General features: G+C 38.5%; 4 protein-coding genes across 6 annotated transcripts in view; 1 reads left to right on the top strand and 3 right to left on the bottom strand.

Moving 5' to 3' along the window:
* LOC110068102 (phosphatidylserine synthase 1-like) overlaps nucleotides 1-10,117 on the bottom strand; it is a 10,595-nt gene extending 478 nt beyond the window's left edge. The window contains exons 1-14 of one of the 2 annotated variants that reach the window (XM_089270620.1): nucleotides 9,892-10,117; nucleotides 9,087-9,181; nucleotides 8,511-8,555; nucleotides 8,295-8,413; nucleotides 7,463-7,621; nucleotides 6,931-7,082; nucleotides 6,719-6,778; nucleotides 6,001-6,082; nucleotides 5,511-5,623; nucleotides 5,143-5,208; nucleotides 4,435-4,534; nucleotides 3,585-3,635; nucleotides 2,895-2,951; nucleotides 1-2,199 (exon numbers count right to left, since the gene is read on the bottom strand). The exon at nucleotides 1-2,199 is cut by the window's left edge and continues 478 nt beyond it. In XM_089270620.1, coding sequence (XP_089126746.1) covers nucleotides 1,822-2,199; nucleotides 2,895-2,951; nucleotides 3,585-3,635; nucleotides 4,435-4,534; nucleotides 5,143-5,208; nucleotides 5,511-5,623; nucleotides 6,001-6,082; nucleotides 6,719-6,778; nucleotides 6,931-7,082; nucleotides 7,463-7,621; nucleotides 8,295-8,413; nucleotides 8,511-8,555; nucleotides 9,087-9,181; nucleotides 9,892-10,082 — 1,668 coding nt within the window. In that variant the 5' untranslated portion in view covers nucleotides 10,083-10,117 and the 3' untranslated portion in view covers nucleotides 1-1,821. The remainder of the gene's footprint in view (nucleotides 2,200-2,894; nucleotides 2,952-3,584; nucleotides 3,636-4,434; nucleotides 4,535-5,142; nucleotides 5,209-5,510; nucleotides 5,624-6,000; nucleotides 6,083-6,718; nucleotides 6,779-6,930; nucleotides 7,083-7,462; nucleotides 7,622-8,294; nucleotides 8,414-8,510; nucleotides 8,556-9,086; nucleotides 9,182-9,891) is intronic. The other variant, XM_020775471.2, reaches the window with a different exon arrangement.
* On the top strand, nucleotides 10,090-12,782 carry LOC110068056 (large ribosomal subunit protein uL5-like). The gene is made up of 5 exons (XM_089270622.1): nucleotides 10,090-10,201; nucleotides 10,628-10,772; nucleotides 11,638-11,787; nucleotides 12,415-12,614; nucleotides 12,712-12,782. The coding sequence occupies exons 1-5, from the start codon at nucleotides 10,196-10,198 to the stop codon at nucleotides 12,748-12,750; spliced, it is 540 nt and encodes a 179-aa protein (XP_089126748.1). The 5' UTR covers nucleotides 10,090-10,195; the 3' UTR covers nucleotides 12,751-12,782.
* Nucleotides 12,783-13,792: 1,010 nt separating this feature from the next.
* Nucleotides 13,793-19,962, bottom strand: LOC110068072 (uncharacterized). The gene is made up of 9 exons (XM_089270621.1): nucleotides 19,870-19,962; nucleotides 19,645-19,703; nucleotides 17,969-18,110; nucleotides 17,021-17,102; nucleotides 16,469-16,526; nucleotides 16,078-16,105; nucleotides 15,901-15,960; nucleotides 15,321-15,458; nucleotides 13,793-14,745 (listed from the first exon to the last, which is right to left on the bottom strand). The coding sequence occupies exons 2-9, from the start codon at nucleotides 19,667-19,669 to the stop codon at nucleotides 14,520-14,522; spliced, it is 759 nt and encodes a 252-aa protein (XP_089126747.1). The 5' UTR covers nucleotides 19,670-19,703; nucleotides 19,870-19,962; the 3' UTR covers nucleotides 13,793-14,519.
* A 1,227-nt stretch (nucleotides 19,963-21,189) lies between these two features.
* The window catches only part of LOC110068055 (uncharacterized), an 8,077-nt gene continuing 4,266 nt past the window's right edge, over nucleotides 21,190-25,000 (bottom strand). For both annotated transcript variants that reach the window (XM_020775419.2, XM_020775422.2), the window contains exons 6-9: nucleotides 24,618-24,645; nucleotides 24,373-24,432; nucleotides 23,142-23,279; nucleotides 21,190-22,518 (exon numbers count right to left, since the gene is read on the bottom strand). In XM_020775419.2, coding sequence (XP_020631078.2) covers nucleotides 22,272-22,518; nucleotides 23,142-23,279; nucleotides 24,373-24,432; nucleotides 24,618-24,645 — 473 coding nt within the window. In that variant the 3' untranslated portion in view covers nucleotides 21,190-22,271. The remainder of the gene's footprint in view (nucleotides 22,519-23,141; nucleotides 23,280-24,372; nucleotides 24,433-24,617; nucleotides 24,646-25,000) is intronic.

The raw sequence follows: 25,000 nt of genomic DNA, 5'->3' as shown, positions 1-25,000 counted from the left end.
AAAACCCTGATCATATTCAAACACAACTTTAGCATGGATTGAAAGTATTCAGTAATCAACAGACGGAAATATACATCAAAATTCGTTTGCGTTAAATAATTGTCGATATGTAATACTTCTGGACGTAAGTTATACAACAGTAAGCATTTTAACTGAGATATCTAACATCTTGATGTCTACACATGTACAATGTACCGAGGGTAGTGTGTTTGTGTGAGCTTAAACTTTGACAATGTCCCAAACAAGCTATACAGTCGAACCTCTCCACAAAGGCCACCTTGGAGACAGATGAAATTTGCCGTACTAGAGAGGTGACCGTTTTTGGCGGTAGTGTAGCAGTTCTCGTAAGCTTGTAACACTATTTGTCGTCATTGCAGCAGCTGTTATTGTTTTAGGGCTAGGGGCATTGTTTCTGTTGTTTGTTCTATTGTCCTCTCAAAGGGTAGCAAGCCATTCATGTGAGACCTTACGAGAGTTGCAACATGACCTTGAAGGGGAGGTAGGGGTATAATATGCCACCTACTTTTTTCGGGGGTGTAACATTTTTATCTTTAAAAAATGCTTAGTGTGGCATGTTAATACGTTACACAATCAAATGTATCAATAGAACAGAAACCAAACAGAAAAAAAGACAAACAACGCGCGGTATGGATCAAGTTTTGTGACCTTTCCCAATAAATAATGGGGATTAATTGTGTACACCGCCCATCAGTCGCAGGGGTTTCATAACGTTTTCAGCAACAGGGCAACTGGTTTTCACAGGAGGGCAAAACGTTTTGAATTGAACTTCTTTACAAGAAAACCTTTCCTCTCCATGGTCAAGCCAGGCAACCAAAATCACCCTCACAGCCGGTCAATTTGCCCGGTGCGCGGCCCTTAATGAAACCACTGCAGTCGTTGGTTCACTGGCCGTTGTCGAGAGGTTATTTTGGCAGTTTGGACGCACTTTAGTGGCCGTTGGCATTGTGGAGAGGTGGCCATTGAAGAGGTTAAAAGAGTAAATGTATAGAAAGTCCGCCGGGACAAAAAAGTAACCGTTTTAGAGAGATGGCCATTGTGGTGAGCTGGCCGTTTGTGGAGTTTCGACTGTATTTTATAATATTTGGCTTTGCAAGTGTGTTTTCAGAAATCTCTTATAGCTTGGTACAAAACAGATAGCCTTATCTCTGCCTGACACTTTTGTGACTGAAGTACATTTCTATGTTTAAATTGCAAGCAATTTTGGAATCTTAATCTGATTAGAACTTACGTCAATTGAGTGTAGTGGAGTTAACTTTGAATCTAGTTGCGAAGGAATAGTAAGCTTATGAAATTAACACATGTTACGCACGGGGGAAAGTCCCATACAAAAAGGAGGATGCTCATCGCAAATTTTGAAAAGAATCCCTAAGAGGTACCAAGATCCTGTTTTGTGGGCACGGCTTGAAATTTTTTAGAGGTTTACCCCTTAAGAGTACCAATTCTGAAATATGACATTATCGCCTGTCATATTTTGTTTGGCTCAATACCCTACAAGGTACCGCAAAGCTTCCACCGTGGACTTTTTGAGGCAGAACACCTTAAGAGGTACGAAAACCGCGTTTTTTAACCCCTAAAAGGTGCGACGAGCACCCCAATCCTTTTAACATGGGAGTCCCCCCCCCCCCTCCCTAGAATGTTATGCCATCTAGGTATTCACATGAAACAGATTCTAGTGATTTGAACTCGATTTCAATGCATATACGCGTATTCTTAAAATACAAGCTTGTTGAGACTAGCTCACATGCTGTAATCCATATACATCCATAACATTTGTAGTTAAATAGGAATCATTAACTATAGCTACAGCCCTGCTTGAGATTTCCGCGTCCTCAGACGGGTTTTTACTTCATAATTTACACCCCCCAAGTGTCCCCCTAACTCGCTTCTTCTTGGCTTCCTCTTACGTGTTCCCTGAGCCTGCAGCTGATTAGGGTCAGCGGGTTTGTGATCAAGCGGTACCTCCTGGCTGTGTTTACTGGATCTCAGGCTCCTCTCATGATGAAGTTCCTCTCCATGCACGACAGTTCCATTCTGGTAGCTGCCACTGGTAACAATGGTGTCATGCTCCAGGCTCTCTTTCTGGATAATGTGGTTTCCGTTTGTTTTAACGTAGGTCAGGGTTTTTGTACTTGGGTCTTCTGCAGGAATTTCATCTAGAAATTTAGGCTTTTTCTGCCCCTAAAGAACAAACAGTTAGGTCAGGTAAGGTCCTGGTGCTGGTAGATTGGTAAATTTTACTTCGTTCCAAGAGGTTAGCAAGTCCAGACAGCTGTGCAGTGCTGTGGGCCTTACTCTGGTTCCTTCACTTGGAGCAACTTAGGAGTATGGCTACTACCTCCCCCACCCCCCACTGGATGACAACAGGTATCCTTTGTGCTGCAGACAACCTAAGATCCACACAGGGATCGCAATATACTAATGACTATTCCTGGTCAATTAACAGAAGAGGAAAAAGTTAATTGTTTACTGGCACCGATATCAATAATAATCTTGTAATCAGTTCTGAGATTAACAAGACACCATACTCTTGGGCACACTTCAGCTTACATTGGCAGTTAAGAGCTTTTAAGAAATGTGATATTAATACTTAAGTTATGTTATAATTTAAATTGGGTCAACATTTGTTTATTCAGTTTAGTTGTATCAATTCAGTTATTCAAAGGCAGAAGTTATAAAGAAAACATAGTTTCACCTTTTATCTTACTATGTTTAAACAGTTGTTTATTATCTCACTTTTACAAATAATTTAATTTTAGACACACGTTTATAAAAAATTAATTGTGAAACATACACACACACACAAAAATTAATGTTAAACCTACAACTTAGTACAACTTAATACATGTTTAGTTTTCATGTTAAATATTTCTTACATATTTCTTGAGCATTTTTAGTTTCTGCACTATGGTGGCCTTCATTATATGACCTTCCTAGAGAAAGATGAACAGTTGATCACACAGAGCAAACCAATGGAACAAACAATCTTTACAAAAGGAGTCACTCTCTAAAGTTATTGATCAAAGTTTTGGGCAACAAAATTTCTGTGCATAAGATAAAGAAGGAATTTTGTTTGGTTGTGGGGGAATTATGCATTACATATGAAAAGTATAACCATTTACATTTACCTCTTTATTAATAATATTACATTTAAACTTTTGATTAAAGTTAAAATGAAAGTGTTTTACATTCACTGGTCAAAAATGTCGTCATCAAAATTAACCAAGGCTTTATTAAGTTTATTTGTAGTTTTGTAAGATGAGCTCTTTTTCAGGGAAAAAAAAACATGGAAACAAATGACAAGATTATCCTCAAGTGGAATTTACTCTCTGGTTTATCATTTTAATTCCTCAAATTTAAAATTATTTACTTACTCACAAGTTGGCAGTGATACACTTTATGTTTGAAGCTTTAAAACTTTGTAGTTACTCATTTCAATAAAGCATGCCAAAGGTACGTTGTCATTTTTCAAAACTTGCCAGCCAGTCAAAAAGAGCCAACAGCTTCACATGTAATAGCAGGAAAACAGAGATGCAGAATTTAATTCTCAAAAAAAAAACTTATACCTTTGTTTTAGTCATGACCATGAAATACAGCACCATTAAACTGATAGCCATCTGCAATAAAAACAACAGACTTCAAAGGTTAAATAATTTTATTTAATTAAAATGAAATTAGTCTTAAACAACTTTTGTCACAAGTGGAGGTTAGGTGCACAGGGAAAACAAACCCAACACACGCCCTGTAACCCCACCCTCACAATCCAAGACCACCCACATGGCAGGCACTGCCTGCAACTCAGCCACGAGCCCCCCCACAACTGCAGAGAACCCAGGCACCAGTCACACTGAAAAGAGAATTTCAGTGGAAAAGTAAAATGATAACCAGTAAATACTAAATAAAAAATTAAAGTAAATCCAATAAAAAAAAAAGCACAAAGGAAGGGTTAGAAGGGGAAAAAACACAAAGAATGCACAAACACCTGCCTGGTGTGATGCGATGCAAGCCTGAGCCAAAGAGAAGACTGCTGGCTGTTGCTAAGACTGGAAACCAAACAACCTAAACACCTTGAAGTTCGTCAAAAATACTCTGCTGCGCATCGCACTTTCAACTCTCTTCTCGGTGTTTGGAAATGTGGTCAAACACGGTCTTTTGTGTTTGATATATTACTTCAAAACTCTTTATTCTCAAAATAGGCACAAACTGCCATAACAAACAGCCTCATGATCACAGAGTTTTAAGTGAACATACACATGACATACAAAAGTGGCGGTCACTGGCTATGTCAATTCACAGAGAAAGATCTTGTGACTGCAGAAGGTATGATGTACATTATTTTACTTAGTTATTACCACAATATTATTATTATTCATGTACAACACAAAATGATCATGGCTTTTTAAAAAATCTTGTCACCTGAAAAAGCAGCCACAGAGCAATGCTAGCAATTTCTGTATTCTTGAACATGTCCAGTCCATATTTGATACAGATTAATGCTTCTAAGCATGTGATCACACTAAAATAACAGAAATATAGAAAGTTAAATAAGTATAACTATGTACATGTAAACTGCAGAAAAAAAAAGATGCTGTTCCTTAACACATTTACACTGCAAGGTATGTGGACACTATTACCCTTTGAGTCTCAAGATTGGCATCTGAGCTCTAGGGAACATGTTACAGGGAAGTGGAAGCGAAAAAAGCCCCGACATTGGGAATGTATGCATAGGACACATTTTGTAGGGATAGTGTACAAGCTGGCACACATTAAGCAGATGCTTGTTCATTTCTGTGTTGTAGTGGGGACAGTTTGCAGTGGACACCAAGTAACATTGAAAATTGAGGTCACTTCGTCCCTGCTTGGTGATGCATTAATTCACACCAGCTGAATTTCATACAGCATGTTGCCTGCAATACAACTTTTTCACATGGGTAAAGCGGTTGCTGCAACATATCCCTGTGACATGTCCCCTAGTGTGTGCCGACCTTTACCATCCCTGTGCTGCTCTTGACAAACACAACACCTCCCAAGAGTGATCAGCTGCAATTTCTTGCTATCTCTTTTTTGTCGAGGAGACAGGTAAGTAAAATAATGATTATTAATACTTTGAACTTTTTTACTTACATTAACACCCAAGCCTGTGTTCCCAGTCGCCTACTTCTTGTGTCTGTTATGTACACATAGTACTGCCTACAACAACAGAGAGAAAAAGAAATTTAAAACAACCCTTAGTTTAGGCCACTGTCAATTTTTGTAGACTGGATTCCAAGCTGCCACAAGTAGTTTTACACAGCTTAAAGTCAAAGTTCAATGTGTTGTTAGTTGGTATTTAGCAAAGGGCAGCAAGGGTGAGGTGGGAATAACCTCACCTGCCTGGACTCCTTTTGCCTTAGAAGTTTAATCATGTCCCGCTAATCAACATGGTAGCTTGGAAGTTTGAAGAATTTACTCGAGAGAGTAAAAGGGTACTTTTCAAGAAGCATTTGACTTACCTCAAAGACGGTGCAACAATGAGACTGATGATACCCAGACGATAAAAGTTCAGCCAGTGCGAGGTTGGGACATAAAGAATGTGTTTAAGGAAAAATGTATTCAGTTCTACAATCTGGGGAAACAGGAAGTCATGTCAGACAAAGGTCACATTGGAAGAACAATCAACATCTTAATTCATGTCACAACACGCACTGCCAAACAAACAAATAATGAAAGTAAAGAAGAACAACTTGTTATAACATTTTAACAATTTATTTCAACTAACATTTAAACAAATGAACACAATAATTATTTGTGGAATATACTGCATCAGTAGAGAAACCAATCAGATGTGAGTAGAACTGCAAACCCTAATAACAAATAATTATTATCCCGACCTGTGGCTGGATTTATTGGTTACATCAAAATGTGAACAAAATATTAATATTAAATCTTTTAATTCTGCTCATTTTTAGGAAAAGAAGCACTGTGTCTTAATTTGCAACTTACTTGTGATACAATTAACAACTGGCATATGGCAAAGAATCGCATGTAAGAGCATTTAGGATCCATCCACCGAACATGAGTCCAACTGAAGATAATAACACGATACCTGTCACTTAATACTATGGTGGCTTAACCTTTGGGTGTATACTAAACCTGCTTGTTACATGTATATTCTTATCTTCTTGTCCTATATTTGTGTTACAAACAAGTCATATCATGTGGAAGAAGGGAGAGAAGGGATGACCAAATTAAGTGAGATTGAGTTAAACTGATTGCAGAAATGTAAGGACTTGAGAAAGCATGGTCTTTAAAGATCAGAAAGTCTCACACTATATATTTCAGCACTGACAGTAGCACTGCTAACACTTACATGTATCATAACTCATAAAAGGTTGAGAGACATGAATTCCCAATATCACTGACAATAACCAGTTTGCGAAATATTCAATAATTTTGTTACAAATGAGAGTGCTCAAGAGATTATCAAATGCTGATAAAACTCATATGTAGTCTACATTTGAAAGTTACCCCAACTGAATACATTTGATGGTGGTACAGTGGCACCTCGCCTTATGGCCACTGCGTTAATACAGTCACCTTACTGCCACTTTGTTCTAACCTGAACAAAAGCTCAGTCAGTTATTTTATACGGCCAAATTTTTGTGGCCCGTTGGTGACCAGATTAACAGGATCGCACTGTACTTAGATTTGATAAACAAACCTTGCAGGAGTAAACTGCATGGCTGCACGGCGCAGTTTTCCAGTGGTCGTGTGAATATCCCTGCAAAAGAAAAAAGTAAATAATCTTTACAAATTATACACAATGTTGTCCTTTTAAAAAGTAGGGAAGTTAACAATAAAAATATTTTAAGAACTTGAAACAGTAAACTTGATTAATTTTCTTCTTGTTAGGTGTATATACAGCTAGCTTACTTGATACTTTCCCAGTGATAATTGCGCATCTCCAATATCTTGCACACAAAAAGTCCGAAGTGAATTCCTAAGCCATTACAGATCAGGAAATCAAGCAAAAGTGCATCCCACCAACATTCAGCAAAATTAGGTAACAAGTGAGAAAAGAACACCTGAAATGCAAAATGTGTATACAGTTAAACCCCAATATTTTTAACTCTCAGGGGAAATGAAAAATAGTTCAAAATGTGAGAGTCTGAAATAGCCCAATACTAAATGAGCAAGGGGTAAATCCCAGGGAAATGGCCTTGAGTTTGAAATAGTGGAGAAGTTGCGAAGACAGGAAAAAACAAGTATTCCCCTCTACCAAGAGACAATATGAACAAAACAAAAAGAATGTTATCAACACTTGGACTGAAAGCTTTTATTTTGTCCAAAAGTGAGACCTACAAACCATGTATAATAAGATATTAGGTGCTAAACATAACCCCATTCTATGACACAACAACATCAAGTGATCATCAGAGACACTAAATGCAAAAGTTTTTCTTACCTCTGTGACCTCCCATGTGATACTTGCAGTCCACAAGAGTCCAGCATTACGAATCAGTAAGGCCTTTAGAGCCCAACCAAAGAAATGGGCAAAGGCAAAGATATCACAATGAGACCAAAGACGTGCTAATGTCACTTGAGAACAGTTCACAGCATATTCCTAATAAACACAAATGAACACATAAGCTGTTATACTTTCAACTCCTCAAGTGCCTGACTATTGTGTACACTGTGTGCCAGGCCTTTTTCATAAAAACTTCAAATGCCATATTAAGCTCAATAAACTATCAACATGTACACATTTTCCGAAGGTCATAAATGTGTCTCTTCAGTTCGGTCAATTTTGCAAACGTTGGCATAATTTGATATTGATATGACATCACAGCATTACATGGGAAATTAGCAGTCTCTGGAGAAACCTACGAATCTAAGGAGCCGATGAAAGTTGTTTCTGGTGTACCAGGAGTTTGACTAAATCTCTTAAAATTTTGACATACTCAGTACGTTGTGGGCAAAAATCATGACGTACTGAGTACGTCATATAGGCAATCAAAGGGGTTAACTTAATAACACAGCAGATCACTAGTGAATGCTGATCTTAGAAGGTATCAGCATTTATTTACACTTGGAGTGTAAATAAACATCTGGGACTGTGGGGAATATGGTTATGAGGAGATGTTCAAAGGGTTTCATTTTCATTGCTTACCGCCTTTTTCTTCATAGTGGTTAGTAGTCAAGCCTTCCCTTCAGCTAGCTCATTAAAATGATCTTCTTTCTTTAAAAGTAAAGCTCTTGGTACTGTAGATAAAATTTATCAAGCATTAACAGCTCACCTTAGTATCTGGTCCTTCAAGCTTCAATTTAGGGTCAAAGAAAAACAGAATCTTTCTGAAGTCTTCACGAGTTTGGAACAAAGCAAATGCTAAGAAGAGCATGTAAAGAACACTCATACCTACAATAAAGCAAACAACAGAATCTTCTTGTTAGTGGAGCTAAACATATGTTAACAAAAAGAACAACATCTGATAAAAACTATGATCTGCATTTACCAAATATTAGTCTCCAAAGGGCTGGATGAGGTCTGATAAATGGGCCTACAATGAGAAAAAATTTAAAATCATTATCACTCACAACTTTCTCCATAGAATGAAACAACTTCTTCCTTAGGGGTTCCAGAAAAAATCCATACTTGACAAGGGGTTGTTAAAGGTAGCCATAAAAGTAGCCAGTAAAAATCACCATTTCCTTTCTGATCTCAACTAGCTACTCTACTGAGCTAGTGTTCCAATTCTCTAAGAAAGCTTGCAAGATATCTAGGTAACACCTAGAACTGGGAAAAACTTGTAATTGGTTCCTGACTTAATCATGTTAAGTCAGGGTCTTTAGTTCTTTAGTCCAGGGCTCCTCTGGATATCAGCAAAGATGTCAGCCTTGTCACTGAATGGGCCACCCTGGCTAAATAAAGTTTACCTTTACCTTTTACCTTTTACCATATCAAAGTTCTAAGACATAAATGATCCCAAAACACAAAATTAATTGATTATAAAATTCGGTCCACAGCACAGAGTGAGCCACAGTGTAAAATAAAATGTAGCATCTGTTGTCTAGAATATTTTAGTATTTACCATTTGGCATGACAAGAAGACTCAGAACTAGAAACACAACAGCAAGAGAAACCATTCCACTCCATATATTCTCCTCACGAGTAGCTTCTGGGTTTCTTAAAAAAAAAAAAAATACTAATAAGTTTTGCATTTGACACAGATGACACGGTTGAAACTACTACTAAACAATAACATGAATTGAATGACAGGTGTCACATATTTAAGCTTATTGCAAGACATATTTATAGGCAGGAATTTAAAAGACCGTGACATCAAATCTTTGCCCGTGATTCAAAACATAGCTTAGAAACTGCTGGTATAGAGGCCGGCAACTGTTCTCTCTTTACGGGGAAAATAAGTCTTACATGTAGGCTAGATATATCTGCCAGATTATCGTTTAAGCCCAGGTGGAAGTTATATCAACATGTTAAATCCACCTGTTAAAATTCACGAAATAAAAATGCAAGACTGGAGAATAGTTTTATAAGACCACTTCATTGACTGGGGAAAAGGAGTGTGTGATTTTGGCGATAAGGATACCGAAGAATGAAACAAAGAAGCAATTGTTATAAATTACAGCACCGTGAAATATTGAATTTTGTGAAGACTTGAATTTGCAGGCCACTTCATGACTTTTCTAGGATTAAAGCAATGACATAATGCTTCAATCCAATAAGATCTTTTAGATGTCCTTTTTGGTGTTTCCGTATTTATCTAAGCTATAAAAATCGCAATCGATCTTGTTAAAGCGAGATGCTGTCCAAAGACGGGCGTAGGCCAATTTTGAATAAGAATTCACACAAGCTGATTGAAAAATCACGATCACCTGGTGAAAGCAGAGTAGACTAGGTACACCACCAGGCAAGCCAGCGCAGTGATGGACCGTGGCTTGTAAAAAAACTCCAGTGTAATATCTTCAACAATCTGTTCACTTGCATCTTGGTAATCGTCCGTGGATATGGTCGAAGTCGTTGAAAACGTTCTCTTCCGACGCCGCGGACTCCGCTCGTCCGCCATTTTCAGCAAATTATGTAAATTTTTCGTGGGCGAATCGTTAGCTCTCTCCAGTCCCTCCTCTGTTTACATTACTCTCCCTAGGCCCTTCTCGAATCCTTTCCGGCCGAGACAATATGGCGGTGAGTGTCTTCCGTGAATAATACGAACAGCAATCTGTTTACATCGTCGTTTCTGTTTCCCTAACCTTGATTAAAGAACATACTTTTGAAAACTTCATTATTTTTCTTCCCGTTGAACCTAGAATGTGGACTTTATTCGTGATACTCAACTTTTTACGAGAGATGATCGAATAAAAAGTTGTTGGTCAAATATCTTTGTATAGAACCTTCTCGGTCTTCGAAATCCTTGTTTTTGCATTTTGACTTTAGTTAAGCGTTTTATGATTTATATAGTTGCTTTGATATCAGCTTTCCAAGTTCTTTAGGACACTTTATAATAAATTACGTTTAACAATTTTGATTTAACATTGATAGTGGTAAAAAGTAAAGCTATTACATTTTCTTATAATTTTACTTAAATTATGATTTTATCGTTGGCTCTTTAAGGTTCAGGCCAAACAAAATCCCATGAAGGAGCTACAAATCAGGAAGTTATGTCTGAACATTTGTGTTGGTGAGAGCGGTGACAGACTGACTCGGGCTGCCAAGGTTCTTGAACAGTTAACTGGACAGCAGCCAGTCTACTCCAAAGGTTCATTTCAAGTTGTATCCCCGATTCCTTATTTCATGTTTTATTAACGCACGAGTGGCTTGAATCTAGGCTACATTTTTATTCTAAATGTTCCCTTTCATGTTAATTTCATGTTAATTCAAAATAAACATCTCAATAGACCAATTTCAATATATTTAAATTCTAACTTGGGACAGAAGTTTAGGGGAATAACACAAAAGAAAGATTTTCTCATCTAGGATGGAAGTTAGAGAAAGTCTGCATACAAACCAAGTGGCCCATCAGGCAGGAGCTTATCCTGGTCTCTGTAGCATGAAGCGACTAGGAATATTTCTACTCTTCCCTGGATGAGATGCTAGTCCATTGTAGGCTTACCCCCAGCATTAAATTTGCCAGTACCCATTTGGGTACATGGTCAGAGAGAGGTACTGTGAAAGTAAAGTGTTTTGCTTAAGAACACAATGCCCCCAGCCAGGGCTCGAACCTGGACTGCTTGATCCAGAGTCGAGCGCACTAGCCATGATAGCCTGCATCGCAGGTGTCTGAAGGGGAGGGAAAGGGGGAAAATGAGTATGTGAAGTGCGGGAGGATTGATCCTGGGGAGCGCTTGGGGATATCCTCCCGCACTCATTTTGACCCTTTTCCTCCCATTCTACGGCCTGCTAGCCATGAGGCAATTCCACATCTAGGTTGAGAAATAAATAAATGATTTCTTTTGTTTTCCCCTAAGCCTTGGCTCCAAGTTAGAATTTTAATATATCAAAACTGGTCTATTGGGATAACAAAAATGTAATACATTATGATAAAAATAAATAAGATAAATTGAATTCTTAACTATAGTTGCTTAAGTGACTTGTATTGATGGATCCCAATATCTCTGTTTCAGCTCGATACACAGTGAGGTCCTTTGGAATTCGAAGGAATGAGAAAATTGCGGTTCACTGCACTGTGCGAGGTGCCAAGGCTGAAGAAATCTTAGAGAAGGGCTTGAAAGTGAAGGAGTATGAACTGAACAAGGAGAATTTCTCAGCCACAGGTTTGATTTAGACAAAGTTACAGTTGGACCCTGTCAATTCAACTTGGTTATTTCGAATTCTCCTTTATTTTGAACTCAAAAGTATTTCCCTTGGATTTGTCCTTCAGCCATTTACTTTTTGCTATTTTTTGTTTCCCATGAAATAGTGAGGTTCAACTGTACTTTTTTTAAAAATAAAAAAAATGCCAACATGCAGTGTGTACATGGTAGTTATCAGATGAGGACATCATGGCTGATATGACAGAAAAGGCAAGCACGTTGATCCTTGACACCAAGTAGTTAAGCCATGATGGTACAAATTGTGCAACGAGTAACCACGACTAACCTAACAAATCAGTTTCAACAGACCAAATTTATTACATCATCAACTGTCAGACACTTGTCACTTGACTTTAAAGATGACCTCTCAGGTTATCAAAATCTAAGTCACTAACAACAGTTCTTTTCAGAACTTCCCACGTGATCACACTACTATTAATTAAATTCTGCCTTCATTTCCTTTTTCTGTGCCAATAGTCAAGTTAAATGAGGAACCCCGGGAAAAAATTGTATAAACTTTCCATTATTAATAATTTTAAAGGAAATGTATATATTTTATTTATTAGCTAGACGTGTTTATTGTTTCAGGAAACTTTGGGTTTGGCATCCAGGAACATATTGATCTTGGTATCAAGTATGACCCAACTATTGGTATTTATGGAATGGATTTCTATGTTGTACTTGGCCGTCCAGGATTCAATGTGGCAAAGAGAAGAAGAGCAAAGGCTCATGTTGGTGCCCCTCACAAGATTTCTAAGGAAGAGTCCATGAAATGGTTCCAGCAAAAGGTAACAGTCAAACAACTCATCCCTGTTTTTGTATATAGTATGGCAACGTGCATGTTTTGTGAAATTTCTGTTGACATAATGTTTTCCTTTTTTTTAGTTTGATGGAATCCTCCTTGCAAAGAAAAAGAAGGCCTGAATTATACATTGAATAAACAAACAGAAACAACAGACTGTTGTATGTTGTTGTGCATTGTGCGTCTCCTCTCCAGTTTGCTCTCCAGTCTCCATTACAGCTGTTATTTGGACCATCATTGTAGAAACAAGTGTTCTGTGATGTCCAAAATAATGGCTGTGAAGGACACTAAGGCCAAGGTCAAACGTCGAACTTCACAAGAGACAAACTAAACTGAGCAAATTAAGTTCATGACAAGTTTGACGCTTGACTCAACTGAGTTCATCCAACTGAATTTAGGTCGACCAATACGTTCTATCCATCTGAAGCAGATGGAATTTTTGTCAGACGCTTGACTTAATTGTCAAGCTTTACCCATTTGGATCGACTCAAATAGCAAATTAGTTCTTCTCATGTGAAGTTCAAGGTTTGGCCTGGGCTTAAGTTATGAATTTTTCGATTTCCAGTGAGCATCAAATTTTGGCCAATATTTTTTTGTCAATATGCACTCCTTATTTATTCCAGCGGTCAGTGTCCCTTAGAATTTTTGGATTAAAACATGTACCGCATACCCAATTTACCGCCACTTTAAAAGTCAGGTTGCTGCCTGGATGACATTCTCCTGTCACTGAATTTCACAAACCGAGCTTGGACCATAACATTACCTGTTCAGACAAATTACTGAACGCATAACATTGCCTGTTCAGACAAATTACTGAACGCCGCTTAATGAACGTCCGTAGAGTAAGTCGTGCAACATGTGAACGGAACATACAAAGCCTGTACAGTGTAGGTCAATGCCATTTGGATGAATGTGTTGTTCCATAAAATATCCATACCCCTCCCACGGAAGGTGTCTAAAGTTTAAACTCCCCCCCCCCCCCTCCAATCCTCGCGTCTTTGTAATACCCGACCAGAAAAACCATAGACGAAATGGTCGTGAAGAGCGAGCGTCTGGGAGAGAGTCGGCTGATGGCAGGCTAGGATCACATGGCATATTTATTTCCCTCCCAGAGATTTTTGGACAAACACATGAAGCTTTTGTTCTTTAAACGAAACTGTCTCATTGCTGTAAGAGAATAAGAAATTAATTTTGCGTTTATTTATGTTCAGTATCAAATTACAATCAATACACACTGGTTGAAATCTAACTTATTTAATTACTACCTTTGTTTTTCTTAATTTATATTTTCCACACATTTCTCACACGATCATTCAGCCTCGCTTTAACACACTGTCTATATGAGTTACATCATCAGAACGAGGTTGTTCTCTCCACACTTGTTATAAATATTTGTATTCTATTTTTACAACAGCTCGATGCTCTTCATGCAGCTTTACTTTTTTTAATAATATATTTTCTTTAAAGAGCATTCGGTCATTCTGTTTTGTTGCATACAAATTAAAAAAAAAATTGAACAGGTCACAGAATATCCTAACCTGACCTGAGACGGACGGAAACATTCTAATTAGCACTCCTATCTCCAACTTCTAGGTCCCTGAATTGCTTTTGTTGCGGTACTTAGTAAATGAATATTTCATTTTTATAAAGGTAACCAGTTCGCCCAAGAAGAGCATGACCAAAATCTTCAGTGTTGACGATATAATATTCTCCCAGGCAATACAGTATACAGGGTCTCAGTAATGCTCGCAAAATCGTCAGCTCGGGAGAATCTTGCATCAAGCATCAAATTAAAAGGACAGAAATGTTTCTTCTAGCTACCGACAAACTATAAGGCAAGTTTTTTCCTGTTAGCCGGTAGAGGAAATTTTCTCTTCCGAGACTGCGCTGTTTATTCTGCAGTGTTGAGTTCACTCAGAAGAGGTTTAAGCGCTTTGTTTGATCCTTTTGATGTTCCCAGGTAAGACATGATGGCTTTCTTGACTTGATACCGAGACTGTTCTGGCAGCACCTTGAGTTCTGTCAGATTCATTCGCTGCCAGTCGTTCAGCGTCCTAGTGTGGTCTTGTTTCATTCTCTTCTGCGCTTTGGTTTCCTTGAGGCGGTTTATTTCGCTTCTGGAAGAAGAAAAAACAACAACAACAAACCATCACTACATTACTTGAAAAAAAGTTTGGAAGATTTTAAGTTCGGACACAAAAAGTGTTCGAAAATAAAACCGTCCGAAATTTTTAAGCGTCCGAAATATTTACAGTACAGTATAAATTTTTTAAAGGCGGTGATTGAATAGTTGTGTTATTTTCTCGTCGGCGTATCTGTAAACCCTTGAGGGTGCAGAAAAACTTTCATTTTCACAGGTGTTGTTTCAGTCTGATTCGTGTTTTGCAGTCGCAATATTTTTAAGGAAGGTTTCAACAAAGTGTCCAAAAATTAAACGTCTGAAATGTAGTCAGCGGTCAAATCAAAGCATTTGTCGAGAGAAGGTCTCTTCCTAACTCCCAAACCCAGAGACAACCTTTTTAAGCAGTCTTTCATGAGCGTGTTGTTTGGGTTGATAAATCAGAGCGACTGCTGACTTTGTAGTTTAGCAATGTTAAGAGGAAAAGGGTAAACACTTTTGGCGAATTTCTGAAAAAAAGCGGTTTCAGGCAATTGATGTTTTGGCATTCTCGGATATCAGGGATAATCTTACCTGAATGGCTGTACATGTGAGTAGTTCATGTTAAAATGCTGATACTGTTTTTGCTGGAATCTTGGATAAGCTACTTTTGGTATCGGGGGAAGTCTTGTGCTTCCCCTACTGGTGTCTTTTCCAGACACATTCTTGCTCCTAGAATGAGACGAAAAAGATATTTACGATATTCTTTTACTACGTCAATTAATTTTTTTACAGTCGAGGCCCTCCCAGGGGGGAGAGGGGGATTTAGCATCTTCCCTTGATTCCTTGAAAATTTCACTTTTTCTAGCTTATTCCCTTCAAATGATTCCCATTGTTCCCTGAAATTTTGTGTCAAAGTTTCTGTTAAGAGATATCCCTTGCTCTCTCAGATTACTCCGAAAAATATCCCTTGTTCCCTTGAAATAAATTATCATCACTTTCCTTGTTCCCAAAATCTCCGAGAGGCCCTCGTAGTTGGCACGTTTAAGAAATGTTTCATTTCATGAAATCATCTAGTCTTCCCCTAATCAGTTGTGTTTTTGTTGTATCTAAACTAGACATCATAGTTTCTTTTTATTATGTTCATCAATTTCCACATGAAGAAGCTACTTACCAAATAGCAGGCTTATAAAAACACCGGGGCACTACAGAGTCATATTTTGGACCTGGGAAACTAAAAAAAAATGCGTAAGAACAAGTTTTTAGTGATTAATTGCTTAGAATTTAATCAAGGATGAAATACAAAACTTGACGTGATGAACAAACGCTTGACAGGTCCTGAGTAACTTACTGATCCATCCTCCAGGATTCATCAGGATCTGAAGACAAACAATTAACGCATTATTGCAAGCTCTTGGTGTAGCAATATATAGCATCAGCTGCTTAGAAACTTGCACGACTTTAAGATTCTAGTCATAGTGAAAAGGATCTACTCAGTCAGCCTGCAGTTGAGGCGTTTCTTGGTTACAACGTTTTTTATCTACATCAGTTGTTCGTCGGCGAACAAAAATGTTCTGTCTCCTAGTTTCCTCGCGGCGAATTCAATTTGATAAGTCAGTGATAGAAGAAATTGCTGTAAGGAAGAAGCGGAATCGACAAGACACATGACTGGCACAGAGCTCTCATGTTAGCTTGTCAGCCTGAATGGCTATTCTATACTGTGGTCATGATGATATACTTACCTACAAGCCTAAGAGTCGTGGCTCTTGTTCCCCACCCCGGACGTGGAACGTAATCAACCTGCAGCCGATAAAATAACAAGTGCAAAGTTAACGTGTTTGTCTAGTTACTGCCTCACAGAATTATCACTTGTTCACTAATTTGGGATTACTGAACCATGTAAATATGAATTAAATTTAGTCAAAACGATGATTTGGCAAATAAGCGCACATTTCTTGCACTTGCACATTCAGATTCGAATTCAGTACCGGACTGTGTTCTACCAGAAACCCGGCTTTGCTAACTTGAGTACAGAGTGCTTACAATTACCGGCTTTATTCCTTTTTCAGTGTGAAAAAGTACGTTTACAAATGGATGATGATGGAAACGTCCATTCTCCTCCCCAGTGCTACTCGTTCTAAACTGTCGTCCCCCTCCGTTTCGCCGACCACGTGGTAAAAAGAAACAGAGGGCTCTGGGGACGAAAATGGGAAACGTCGTCCTCGTGACTGTACCTCACAGCAGGTAAACAAATCACTTGGTTTACATCATTTGATATTGTACTTATTACCTACCTGGTCATTTATCATGTAATTTACTATGTAGGTGTTGTAGTAAGGAGACAAGTCGTTAAAAATATCTGGGGTGTACGGCTTCCTAAAAAGAAAAAGAACAAAACGACAGTTATAAATCATTTATGTATGATCCTTGGTGCTTATGAGACAGAAACATTATAAAAAGCTAAGATCAAAATGAACCCCGCGGAGTTCGAAAAAAACCCACATCATTTTACAACGCTAAATTATAATAAAAAGCTAACTGGTCATGATGGTGACAAAATGCTTCACAAGTGTACACGGAAAAATCTTGAACAATCGGGCGAAATGTAAGGTGGTGGTTCTCCCCTGAGGTTGCTGTTATTTCAGTCATCGGCTAAATTTTCTACCGTGACGATTTCTTAGCTGCCAGTAAATTTTGCTGAGCGTTCAGTCAATGAATGCGCTATTACTCAGATGAAAGTTAACATTAAAATTTTAACCAATTCTCAGCTGTAAGTTAAAGCCTATCCAGACCTAGTCCATGTAAGTATTATGTTTAGACCTCTTTGATGTTGAAAAAGGCCTGGTCTCACAGCAATACTTTGTTAATTATATGAAGACATGATTGGCCATCAAAGTCATACACACAGCTAAAGCAGCTGTGAATTTAAAACCTGAAAAAGAATTCAGGCGGTTCAAATATATGATCTTTCACACATTCACTTGGATCTTCACCATCTACGGTTATTTACTAATTCACAATGTGACCAGCTCCCAGTTGGCTTGATAGCTCAGTTGGTAGAGCACTGCACCGGTATCGTAGAAGTCATGGGTTCCAATCCCGTTCAAGCTAGAATTTATCTAGGCTTTAATTTCACAGCTGCTTATTAAGTTGTGTGTTTAACTGCGATGATCATTGATGTCTTTACATCTTTCATATATTCACTTGTAACTTTGTTAATTATATTGAATGTTATCACTTACACTTCTGGTTTGCTGACGAGTTGACTGTTTTCCAGCATTTCTTTTTTGACACGTTGCAGCTCGCAGAGCATCTGAGAGTGCATGTTACTCCCCACTTCTTTAGTTTCCTTGGGCTCAGAGTCTGTTTGTTCCTCTAGAACCGCTGTTAGGTGCAGAGAAAAAGTAAACGAAATAAATTTGGACCGCTATGGCTACGTACTATAAGCTGCTTTTAGGGCTTAAAGGCAATCTTTCAATGAAGTTATAAGTTCTACATTTGTTTCAAAAACACAGCACGACGTCGAATTGTCTCATAAAGATATAAATGCACTGCACTGTTCGACATTGAAACAAGCTTGCGAAAGGCCACAAGTCGTTTCTAATGCCTCACGCTGCAGAAATAAACGGCGTAAGCCGACAACATACTAAAACCTCAGTTCTCCCCTTGAATTAATGAGGGTAAAGAAAAGAATAAACTAGGTTGGGGACACTGGCTCATTCCAGTAACAGCGTACAAGCAAAACTCTCAAACTAGTTTTAAAGATCGAAAATTCTACTTGGCGTTTGTACATGTTCAAAGTATTAACTCAGTGACACTTTCGGCTTTCAAGTATCCGCGTCTTTTATTTTATTTTATTTATTTATTTTTTTTTAAAATCAAATAAAGGATTTTGCATTCTTTGGCCTTGCCTGCAGAATCACTGAAGCTTGGGGAGGTAGTTTTCTTTTGGGGGAAAGCGTTGGGGACGGGGGGAGGGGGGATGTAGAGAGCGGAATGTAGAGAGCGAGTAAGGCCGCGAGTTAATCTCGTTCTCTCGTGGCCATCTGATTGTATTTTGTCGGACCTAATCTTTAACTTTTTTCGGTAAAACTACGATCATTAGCCGCGTTGTGAGGAACGGCGATTGCGGCCGGTATTTTCTCGATGTATCGCCGCGTCCCAGTTAAACGCCAGCCGGATCTCTAGCTGACTCGTTCCCAGCGGTCTCTATTCAAGTTAAACCTCTCTAGGTCAAGACGAGATATATAGCTGTCAATAGTGACCAATAACGCGGCCGGAAAACCACTCGGATCAAGTTTAAAATAAACGCCAAAGGCGTTTAATTAAGGAAATACGCGGCAGTAATTGATTTAGAACTTGATGAGGGCGGTGTGTTCCTTTCAAGCAAATAAATTCTGATGCAAGTCTAGCTTTAAAATAGAAAAGCAATTGAAAGACACGAGATAGAAGAGAAATATACAAAGATGCGTCGCAAACACGTATAAGCGCCAAAAATGAATGATGGAAAGTGTAAGTTTTTCTTTTGAAAAAAAAAAAAAACTATTCTTTTCTTTTTGTGTTTTTCCTGCCATGCTTTGATATCAGCCGAGACAATCATTGTTTGTTCAGTTAAAATGGCTCAGTTATACGACAAAGAAATTTCAATTTTGTTTCATCATGATGTCAAGTGAACTCTTTACAGCAATCACAAAGCTTGATCACTAAAGTTTACACTGAGCATTTTGACAACTTTACACTGAATATTTTACTATGACACTGAATAAAACCATTCTGCTTCTACTCCTAAGAAGTTCTTGCCAGTAATTGTTAGCGAGATATGTTTAACGAGTTCATAAATGTAAACATTTATCAATTATCGTATAACTACTGATTGTGGAGATATTAAACTCTCATTAGACATCTGAACATCCCTTACCTTGCTGAAGCGCTTCATCGGCCATTTGTGATCCGAAGTCGAAGAAATCCGTGCACGTTCTGCGACGAAATCATTGTGTTTGAGTTTCCTTTGCCAAACAGTTATTTGTTGCAGTATCGTTTTCATTGTAATAAAGTTAGCGTAAGGTCATAAGCGTTTTGTTTGAACTTAGTAGCGAACACAGGTATTAAAAAAACTTGTAGTTACTCGAAGAACGGTACTTACCCAAATTAAATTACAAAAAAAACTTTATCAAAGCTATCGCCTCCCAGAGAAATGTCTCTCAACTTACCGAGGTTGTACGGAATGTAACCTGGTTTCTATGGAGATTACAGTATAACAGGTCCCACAGGGCCATTACAGTAAATATGCGAGGATATTTGCATATCTGTTGAACACTGATTAAGTATGCAAACAAAAGAGAAGTGTGTGTACACTTGTATTCGACCGCAAAGAGGTTTTCTTTATCTTTGAAACTGAATACTTGTATTATTTCAGTTTTTGGTAAATGTAGTTAGCATGTTTTTTCCCGCCATTAGACAAAGGGCGTAAACAAGGCGTGAATTAAACTGGATGGATGGCGGGAAGCGGGAAAAGAGTTAAAATGGAGAGGGATTAGTTTGGGGGGGGGGGGGGAATTCGGAATGACAGGAATTTTATGGCGGGATACGGGATAAAAATACTTCGGCGGGAGCGGTTTGCTCATTTTGACAGGTGGCGTGTTAAAATTGCGGCGGAATGCGGGACGAAAAGCAGTAAATCACAGGTTACGGACGTGAAGCAGAGAACTGCGACTCTAACCAGGCGGGATCGGGGTAAACATTCTGAATGCAGCGGGATGGCGGGGGATGTGGGATTAAAAAAACCTATATTGGACCCTTTTGTAAGGCTTCTTATACCAATAAAAACATCTTTCTGGTTTAATATTAGAATGTAGATGTTCTGGGAAGCTTGTAATCGTATTCAAGGTGTTCCGTATGCTCATTTATCTCCCTCGGGCCAAATAGACTACGAGCAGTGAGCGTAGATTTCGCGTGGCCATTTCTTCAGTTTGTGCACGAGCATATTTCCTTTGCGCGCTTTCTTTCGTGTCGGTCAGTATTTACCTTCAAGATATTGTTTACAGGTAATAACAATGTCTTTGCGCCCTAAAAATGGTTGGAAAACAACTTCTTAGAGAGTTCCCCAACTGCTCAACGAGGACTTCAGAGATTGAAAAACAGCATAGTGAAAGCCTCTGCAACCAAGGTGGGTGACGCGTCACCGTTGCCAAGATCAAGAAGAGGGGCAATCTCAGGTCGAAAAAATAGAGTTCCATAGATGGAACATTCGGTGTCGCTACAAACAACTGCGCGGAGAATTTAGCGACCTATCTTTGGAAAACTGAGGGTCACAAGACATTAAAAAATAAATGCAAACTTTTTTTTATTTTCAAACTTTCTGAGGCTGGTCGAAAAAAAAAAATGTGGTAATTTCAAATCGAATTTGAAATCCATGCAAGGTCACATCCCCAATAACTACCGAAAATAACGATCAACGGAAACATTATCTGCAAATTTCACTCTTTATCAACACTTCTGAACTATATAATACATTTGCACACTCTAAAAAATCTGCTTCTTAACTGCAGCAGTCCTAATTATATTTACACACAACAACATTCGTAAGCAAAACGAATGAATTGGAGTTGGTCGTTTGTAACCTCGATCTTTCCTAATCTCAAGCATTTTCCCCTCTCTTTGGTGTTTTTTAATGTTCGCATTATGGGGTCTTTTAAAATTTCGGCACCTGTAGTATATTTTGCTGTGGTCGTCCCAATAACGAGAATCCGCAGCATGTACTTTCTTTGTAAAAATCTAAAAACATGTCACACGCAATGTGTAATCAATATAATGCGAAACGCATTTATGTTATAAATTTAATCTCTTCACGAATGGTTTGAAACAAACACTCATTTCAGTCAGGGAGCAACATCCGGGCAAAGTAATAAAGTTATCTACTTACTTACTTAAGCACCAAAATCTCCCCGAATCATGATGTCCCGGAGCACTAGAGAGGGTTTCAAAAGCTGTCACGCCAACATGGCATAGACAGTCGCATAGCGTTCCCAGGCTCTCACTCTTCACACGACAAGGGAGGCAAAGGAGAGAGAGCCTGGGATCAAGGTTGAGCACCTTCGAGATCTATTACAGTCGCACTGCGGTCGAGGACTCGGCGGGGGTGGGGGGGGGGGGGGGGCTGTCATGTAAAAAGGACAGGGGAGCTGATCGGAAATTCTGAAAAGAACCACTAATAAGAGAGGTATCAGGAACCTGTTTTGTAGGCGTGGCTCGAAATTTTTTTTCACCCCTAAGAGGTTACAATTCGAACAAAATACATTATCTCCTGTCACATTTTTTTTTCGGCTCAACACCCTAAAAGGTACTGGAAAAGCTCCCGGTATGGACCTTAAGAGGTACCAAAACCCCTTTCTTAACCCCTAAAAGGTACGACAAGCATCCCCCCGTCCTATTTATATAGGAGTCCTTTTTATGTGGAAGACCAGAATTCGGCTTTAGCTGGTACCTGTTACCCTGACTGGAAGAGTGAAGTTCATTTTAACACGCAATAAAGGCTTCGATAAACTTTTACGGTTGCGAAATTGGTGTTGGAGTGGTAGCGTTCAGTTCTTTAGTCAGCGGTTTGAGAGCCCTGCTTGACCCTCGGGATGTCCCAAGATAAGACACGATAGCTTTCTTGATGTGGTATCGTGGGTTGGGAGGAAGTTTCTTTAATTCAGACAAGTTCATTCGATTCCAGTCCTGGAGTGTTCTTTCATAATCTGCCTTTGCTTGCTTCTTGGCGAGAACTTCGTAAGTGTTGTTAAGGTCACTCCTGTTGAGGGATAATTCATCGTTGCTTAACTTTTACGTGAGCTTACTTTTATAAATTATATTACCTTATTTCTTTTCGAGTTGGGAGGCCGTAAGAGGAGAGGTGGCAGGGGAGGGGTATTTGACCACATAAAACAGTTAGCACATTTAGAAATAGATAATAAAGAGTTAGATGAGTAACACATCTACACCATTACAAGGGTCCTAGTCAGCCACTTCTTTTGGTTTACACGTGAGAATTTGGCTATTACATTTTATTTGAAGCATGTCAAAACGAAGGAAATCACTGTGAAACTACTAAAGAAAATTAAACATACTTTCAAGAACACAACTTGCAGTAAAGCAATACGATTAACTTCACCATGCAATATCAATAATTTTGATGGCATCAAAAATGGTAGAGGCTGGCTAGTGTCCTTTTAGACCCGTAAGGTATGATCACATGGATGCATTATTCAGTAAAAAATTTTAAAAAAATAATGCAGTATTTAACTGTTAAATATTAGGTTTTCTTCCAAAATTGTCTTGCTTTACAAGCTTACTGTCAGATAAACTTCAATCAAAATGTTTGATGCTTAATTTATAGTGTCAATACAGTGCCTTTAAGGTGTGACTCCTTCCTACCTGAAGTTGGCCACCTGGTCATACGTCATCCTGTGTGGTTGATAATGTGATTGGTTGAACTTTGGAAAACTCGGCATTGGTAGAGGAGGGAGCCTGGTACTACCTTCCTTGTCACTTGACCGTGATAAATTTCTACTCCTGAAACAGACATGTAAGTTAAGTCAGTCCATGACTGTGCATTAAACACACCTTGGGTTTGGCAAAATAATACACTGAGGAAAAAATACAGCAATACTGAATGTAACTCCCCTGAGCAAAGCTTTTGATTATTATCCTGGATCACCAAATCTACTGAGTCTTGACAATAATTAGATACAATTTTGTTCAGGGCCTGAGGAGCGGGGGGGGGGGGGGGGGGGGGGGAACTCCCATATAAAAAGATCTGGGATGCTTGTTGTTTCATTTAGGGGTATAAGTCCAGGATTCTGGTATAACTTAGGGTGTTAATGATGAAACATCACTATTTTTAGCTGTCAAAGTATCTTAGAAGGAGGTGCACTTGAAGAAAAATGATAAAAAGACACTCTTATTTTTGTTTTTTGCCTCAGTTTCTGCCAGTCTCTAGAGTCCAGTCTACTAATATAAGCTACTTTCCTGAACAGCGGCCTGCAATTGCCCTTTGTTCGTTTTGAGGGGCATCTTTTAGGGGTCAAATAAAGCTCGAACCACCTCCAAGTCAACTGTCATTTTGTATTGGCATGGAGTTTTGTTAAACATTCCAGACACTTATCTCAAGAAGTCCAGTAAATATATAGATTACTGCACCTTTCAATAACATGTGGACTCTAAAATGTAAAGCTCAACTGATAAATGTGTTTTTCGCTACCGTCAGTCAAATGTTCGGTGGCTCCTCCCAGCTTCCGACTACTGCTGAACACTGTTTTGTTGTCTGAACTGTACTCAACGACTTGATTACCGCAAGCTTGGCAGTAGGTGGAAGCTGGGAGGAGCCGCCGAACATTTGATTGATGGTAGCAAAAAATGCTCTTGTCGGTTGATCTTTGAACTTTTGAGTCTGCATGTTTTTGAAAGGCGCAGTATAAATAAATCACTTCATATACATCACTTCATTTAAATGTCACTGATATTTAATCAAGGCTGTTGGCTTGAAGTTGGCATACAAAGAAGATAATAAACTGGGTTTTGTCGGCTCACATCAACTGTTGTAGATGGAATGCCATGGTTGGTTTAGAGCTGCATAGATTATGTTAAAAATATGAAATTAACAAACCATTCTGCTGAGTGGAAAAGCCTTCCAGGCAGTCTTGACTGTGGGACTGGATTTGGAAAACTGTAAAAAAAGTATAATAATTAATAGGACCTAAGTTGACAAGGAAAGGGAAGAAAAGGAAAGGAAATAAAATAATTTAATAAAATAAGAAAAAACTTAAGGCAAGGAAAGAAAAGGAACAAAACAAAAAGAAAAGAGAGGAAAGGAAAAGAAGAGAAAAGAAAAGATAAAAACTTAACACCTACTTATCAAGTTTCCATGAGACCTCTGGATCTATAAGCAAAAAAAAGAACATTAACTAAAGCAAGAGACAACATCTCTTTTCTTTGAACAGGCTTGTTGTCAAAACTTATTAATGTCCAACTTCCTCAGAACTTAGAGAAGTCAACAACAGCAAAGAACACTTGGAGAAATGCTTCTATTTTTTATTTGAAGCTTGGGAGTACATTTTATTTACAAGGTTTAACATCAGCACCCAAGGAGCCCCAAGCTATAAGCATTGCTAATAAACATTGTTTTGCCCTAGAAAGCACTACTTGACAATCAACCAAGTTGTTCAAACTATCTATAGTTTTATGAAGTCTTATTATATGTTGAGAAGAAGGGTGGCTGAAGGTCACAGGAATTG

This window comes from Orbicella faveolata, unplaced genomic scaffold (genome assembly GCF_042242905.1).
Source record: "Orbicella faveolata isolate gen_17 unplaced genomic scaffold, um_ofav_v1 contig_34, whole genome shotgun sequence".
Lineage (NCBI taxonomy): Eukaryota > Metazoa > Cnidaria > Anthozoa > Scleractinia > Merulinidae > Orbicella > Orbicella faveolata.
The sequence above is the reverse complement of the archived record's forward strand: the minus strand, read 5'-3'. Positions and strand labels throughout refer to the sequence as shown.

What these genes read in the sequence shown, in the direction of transcription:
- LOC110068056 (XM_089270622.1), top strand. An exon ending in GCAGCCAGTCTACTCCAAAG is followed by an intron (nt 10,773 to 11,637) that starts GTTCATTTCAAG and finishes TCTCTGTTTCAG; the next exon opens with CTCGATACACAGTGAGGTCC. An exon ending in TGAAATGGTTCCAGCAAAAG is followed by an intron (nt 12,615 to 12,711) that starts GTAACAGTCAAA and finishes CCTTTTTTTTAG; the next exon opens with TTTGATGGAATCCTCCTTGC.
- LOC110068072 (XM_089270621.1), bottom strand. Translation starts at nt 19,669, where the DNA reads ATGGCCGATGAAGCGCTTCAGCAAG. An exon ending in ATTACATGATAAATGACCAG is followed by an intron (nt 16,527 to 17,020) that starts GTAGGTAATAAG and finishes TATCGGCTGCAG; the next exon opens with GTTGATTACGTTCCACGTCC. An exon ending in TCACATGTACAGCCATTCAG is followed by an intron (nt 14,746 to 15,320) that starts GTAAGATTATCC and finishes TTCTTCTTCCAG; the next exon opens with AAGCGAAATAAACCGCCTCA.